We start from the raw sequence: 6,038 nt of genomic DNA, 5'->3' as shown, positions 1-6,038 counted from the left end.
GTACGTAAGAGAGCTGCTTTCAGATTCTCCAAAGGTAACAGATGCCACGCTCAGACGGGTGGATACAGGTTGATGTAAATTTATCGTTGACCATTATAACAACTATATTCTTCGGCAACAAAAAATTACAAATTAAGTTGCTGATAAGAGATATGTTCTAAAACACTTTACCCCAGTATCCTACATCTCAGAATATAAACAAAAGTAAGCACACATAAAATAAGCATACGTTTATGTTGTAGTTCTCTGTAATTTAGCATTAGGCTTGAGAGATGGCAGGGCCGCACGGCTTCAAGAAAAGGAAATCGCTTTTCGCTGATTCTGGAGACAGGCAGACCGAGTACTGAGGCAGTCCTGGCATACGGACTACCTGGTCCGTACCAGGATAGCGTAAAGTTTCCTCCATTGCAGATCTTCGACTAAAGGTGTCCTGCATCTCCCCACGTTTGGAAAAATAAGTGGGGGAAGTATACTCTTGGGGATTACTTCTCTCCTGTTTACATTTGATCCCGATAAGCACAATGATAAGCAGAAGAAAGACAATGGAAGTGCAACTGAAAATAATCAATAAATAAAGATTTAGATCGGAAAAAGATTCCGAATTTCTCACTAAATTACTGTTTATTGTGGGAGGTTCGGTGCTATTCTGCAAAATTGTGATGTGAAACGTAACTGTACTAGATAGTCTAGGCTGCCCGTTGTCTTTCACCATGATTGTCAAAGTTTGTGTGTTGAGATCCGCCTCCAAGATTTTACGCGTTGTTCTGATTTCACCAGACGTTTGATCGATATTAAACAAACTGGGATCAGTAGCTTTCACCATTTGGTAAAATAATCGCCCGTTCTGACCAGAATCTGCATCAGTAGCCATTATCTTGGTGACCAAGTACCCCTGAGCCGCTGACTGGGGCAGGGTTTCCACGGCTGATGATCCACCATGTTCTGAAGGTGAAACGATCACTGGCGCGTTGTCATTTTGATCCAGGATGATGACATTCACAGTAGCGCTGCTGCTCAACGGTGGCACTCCAGCGTCACGGGCTTGAACATGGATCTGAAAACTTTTCAGTTCCTCATAGTCAAAAGAGCGCAGAGCGTAAATGGTGCCGTTCATTGAGTTGACGTCCAGGTACGTGGATACTGGCAAGTTTTGAATATAATTGTCCAGAATTGAATAAGAAACATAGGAATTCTGCTCCAGATCAGGATCTGAAGCCGTTACTGCGAAGATAGAAGCACCAGGAGAGTTATTTTCAGTCACGTAAAAGTTGTAGGGCAATTCAGCAAAGCGTGGGGCATTATCATTTATATCTGTAATTACAATATGGATGGTTACATTTGTTGACAGTGACGGTGACCCCAAATCCCAGGCTGAAATAAGTATTTTATAATTAGACACTGTTTCACGGTCCAACATTCCACTTGTAATTAATTTATAATGATTGGACGATCTTTGTAGCATAAAAGGGATGTTCTGTGTTATTTCGCAGCGCACGTGACCATTCTCTCCAGAATCACGATCGATAACATCAATCAAGGTGATTAAATTTCCGGGCGTAGCATTTTCCGGGATTTGGATTGTGGCTGACGTCACTTTTATCTCGGGTGCGTTGTCATTCACGTCAGTTACCTTGATCAGCACTTTCGAGTGTCCCGTAATCGCAGGCGACCCGTGATCAACAGCTTGAATATCGAGTGAATAGCTGTTTGATTTTTCAAAATCTAGCGGCCCTTTGACTCGAATCTCTCCAGTTTTTGGGTCCAAGGAAAACAAATCACGCATTCTTCGCAAAGTAATAACATCACTGAAAGAATATGTTAGCTCTGCATTCAGCCCTTCGTCCAAATCGTTCGCTTTAACTGTTAACACAACGGTATCTTGTGGTGTGTTTTCAGTAATGGTGCCCCTGTAAACATCATGCTCGAATACAGGTGGATTGTCATTAATGTCCAGTACAGTAATGAGAATATGAGCTGTTCCGGTTCTCTGAGGATTCCCACCATCCACTGCAGTAAGCACCAGCTGAAAGGATGATTGTAGCTCTCGATCCAAAGGTTTCTCTAACAGCAACTCAGCAATTATAATACCCTCCTCGGTTCTCCGTGTTTTCAGAGTGAAGTACTCACTCGAACTGATTGTATAATTCGCGATAGTATTCATTCCAGTATCAGCATCTTCCGCGCTCTTAAGTCGAAAACGTACCCCCGGTGTAATGGCTTCAGACATTTGTAAGGCAATATGTGTGTCCCGAAATGTAGGAGAATTGTCATTTACGTCAAGAATCTCCACTTCGCCGCGATACACCTCTAAGGGATTTTCCAGCATTATTTCCAAAGGTATTGTACACAACACTATTTGCCCACAAATACGTTCCCTGTCGATTCTTTCACAAATAGATAAAAGCCCATTATCCAAACTAACCTTCATGTACCGTTCTCCGTCATTAGAGCTGAGACGAAATTTACGAGCTGACAAAATCGGTACATTCAATCCCAAATCTTGAGCGATATTCCCAATAATTGTCCCTCCGACCATTTCCTCGGGAATAGAATAACGAAATTGCCCTGGAATTTGATCCGGGACACACACGATAAAACTGTGTGCAATTACAGTGATGCTTAATATGGATTTGGACGCCATTGTTCCGCAGTCAATTAATTTACAAATCCAGGGCTCTGCTCAATTCATTCCGAACAAGTCCTTACTACACGACGTAAACGCATGCAGATCAATACCGAATCTAAACAGACAGATTTTTTACACGTCAGGTTAACACCGTAATGTAAACGCACCTAATGGTCGTCTCTTCGTTGTCTCTGTCCTTTTATTCTGGGCGAGGGAGGGGCAATGGATCCAACTGTGAAATTGAGTTTTTCATTGGTAGACAGCGACGCAACCAGTTCTTTTCGTCAATTACAACTGATGTTCTTAAAGCTGTACCATTCTCCTATATTTAATGGTGCACACCATAAAATATAGTTGTTGATACAATTGCTCAATTTATTTTATTTTCAACGTTTATCATCGTAAACTATAACAATACCCATTAAATGGCATTTTGGCCGTAAATTTAACACGACCTAGAAATCTACTCAGTATGCTGATAGGTTCCATGGCCATTTCTATGATCCAATTAGATGAATTGTTTGGTTTCCCTCGCATCCGACCGTGACAGTTAGATTTGTGCATTTGTTCTATGATATGAACTGCTCGGAGAAACATTGCAGGTGAGCTTTTACAATTGAAGGGCCATTGTACTGGGGCAGTTTCAATCCATGGTGACATCGCGAAGATAATTAAATTGTATATTCAATTTTGTTGTCAAGCTAACTAAGTATTGCAATAGATTTGGATCATGAAGGTGTCAGGATAAGAAGCAGACGCTGTCTTGCTTGTGCTAGCTGACAATAGCTAGCAATAGATGATGCCAATAATGACTAACCTTTGTCCGAGACTCTTTGACTGACAGTGGAACTGAACGTTGACGTGTAGTTCTAATTTTACCACCGCGTGGGAATATTTTTATATTGGCTGATACCTAACGAGTGTTTCTTGCAATCGGTGACTATGTTCATTTGTTAGCTTTTGCCCAAAATTTACTATTCAAAAATTAAGATGTAGCCTGATATTGGGCGAATCGTAAGACAACAACTCCCTTTAATCGCGCATTAAAGAGTTAACTGATTACCGAGGTCTGTGTTTTTATTTCTGTTTGAAAACCTGGTGAAATTCTCTTACATTAAATACGGTAAAACAGGGTAGATTCTTAGACTGTAATTTGGCGACGGAGATAGGATCTTCATGATACGAGGTTCCGAACGAACCTATCCATGAGAGTTACTTGAAAGCTAGAGGTCAAGATTCGACTCGGGTGAGCCCATCCCATAGACTCGCTCGGGGAAGCGGGATCCAGACTGGACGAGAGCGCCGGAGCTGTCACATACCGGCCAGTGACCCATGACTTCGTGTAAAGGAAAAAGAGTGGGATTGTTAGAAGGGAGCCTGAGAGCATCGGGAGAGTGCATTTAGACTAAATGTAAGGAGACCTTGGCGTATGGTAAATGGTTTGTCAACCACTGGGGTAGAAGGCATTGTAACTATTACCTGTAAAGAATATTCGATCTTGTATATTTGTCTCAACGGTAGCTGGAGGAGGAAAATGGATACGTTTCAAAGCAAGAATCAAAGAAAAAGACCTGAGGAAAATCATCTTTTCAATCGCAGCTATCTGATCCTCTGGCAAAGGTGTCAATGAATACGAATACACGAAAGCAGTTCAAAAGTTTGAAGACCAAACAACTCTTAAGTGGTCCACTGGTTTCCGGTAGTCTCTCGATGACAAGATTTGGATCGAAACGAGAGACAACAGGTTTTATGAAAACTTTCTCTCCTGATCTCTATGGATGGAGTTATGGGGATTGGCTCTATGATGGATCCGTTGTTCTAAAAAAGATTCAGCACAGGCGAAATGAAACAAAAGCTGGAGGCGGAGATCCTAATTAGAACTTAGAATATATAATGTGGTGTTTTAACACATGGGAAGAGGTGGCTAATCGGCACCAGCCTCTGAAAGTTAAATCAAATTACGCAAATTACGCAGAATGCCGAGTAACTCGCATCAGGTCCCTCGGCTCTGATTGTCTCAGACCCGGACTATATCCTCCAATAGCACTACCTACTCCTTAACTAGAGGTTCTAGATAATAATAGAAATAATAATAGAGGGTTCGACGATTAGCTCAGTCTCTCCTCCAAGCTCCTCGCTAATAGTAGGGAATGTCCTGATACATAAAAGCTGGAAATAAACTAGTAGCTTTCCAGGAATCTAGTACAGGGATACCCCTGCAGAAAAAAGAACACTCGTAAATTGTCCCCCACCAGAGGTAGTACATTCTTTTAAATTCACCAACCTGAATTGGCATTACCAAAAGACAGCAAAGGTATTAAGAATTCAGAGATAACCAGAGTACCTATGATAGAATCGCTGTCTGAGTCAATAAAAAACAAGCAGGGAAATTTTCGACTGATGAAACACTTGTTATAGCAGAGAACGCACCTCTTAATTTGCTTGGACACTAAACACTAAATGGGCAATTCATTGTACCTCAGAAAGATTATATCTTGAAACCCCTGAGAATTGACAACCCAAGCTCTGCACTGTAATGCAGTTCCCTACAGTTGGCACAGTGGTGGGGAAAGCCTAGTGAGATTGGCCGTGGCAGCAAATAGAAGACCACATAAAGTGGAAGATTTATTGAATGATGTGAATGGAACCTGAAATACTAGTATCTGCACTACATTGTGTTGTGGCCTTCAGGAATACAGATCCTGATGACGATTATAGTATCCAGTATATTAGCATGAAGGTAAGAGGGTCTAATATTCTTATCGAGTAGGGATATTTTGGTCCTGAGTGAATAGCAGCTGAGATTCAGTTCAAATGGAAATACGATGAATTCTTCCCGAGGGGCCAAAGTTCACCGCCCCATGCCTTACTGGAAATGAAATCACCTTTCATGCTTATTGATTGGAAATCATAGGCAGTTCCCCAGATACGAATCATGTAGGATTAATCAAGTCAGTAGTTCCCCATCAGGTGACTTTTGACAAAGTGCCGGACTACTGTCCATCAAACAATATTGCCAACTCCAGAAGCCATCAAGGGTAATAAACTTGTCATAGAGTGGTTATTCGACAACTGATTCTGCGATGAACTCAAAGCCCTTGCAATACGCCGATATTATCCAATCCCAAACCAAGGAGGCCGAGTGAGAGGCGGTTTATCCAGGAACTGCGGTCTATAAATCAGAAAGTCCAGCCTATTTCACGGAAGGTTCCGGACACGAATGTGATACTGGTATACGGTGATTGAGTTGTACTATACCACTGCATGAGAACAGTCAATATCTGGTTCTCTTCACATATGATGGACAGCAATACACGTGTACAGGTTTACTGCCGGATTACAGTGTACAGTTTTCTACGCAGCCGTTATTCATGATGTTCTAGTAAATTTACTACTGCCTGCAGACAGCATG

The 6,038-nt window shown here is 41.7% G+C and overlaps 1 protein-coding gene across 1 annotated transcript; it reads right to left on the bottom strand.

The window, feature by feature from the left end:
• Positions 1-259: 259 nt before the first annotated feature.
• Positions 260-2,710, bottom strand: LOC132405550 (protocadherin-10-like). The gene has a single exon (XM_059990448.1). The coding sequence runs from the start codon at positions 2,639-2,641 to the stop codon at positions 260-262; it is 2,382 nt and encodes a 793-aa protein (XP_059846431.1). The 5' UTR covers positions 2,642-2,710.
• Between the last annotated feature and the right edge of the window lie 3,328 nt (positions 2,711-6,038).

Source organism: Hypanus sabinus, chromosome 15, assembly GCF_030144855.1.
Source record: "Hypanus sabinus isolate sHypSab1 chromosome 15, sHypSab1.hap1, whole genome shotgun sequence".
Classification (NCBI taxonomy): domain Eukaryota; kingdom Metazoa; phylum Chordata; class Chondrichthyes; order Myliobatiformes; family Dasyatidae; genus Hypanus; species Hypanus sabinus.
Note: the sequence above shows the minus strand (reverse complement) of the source record. Positions and strands in the feature narration are given on the sequence as shown.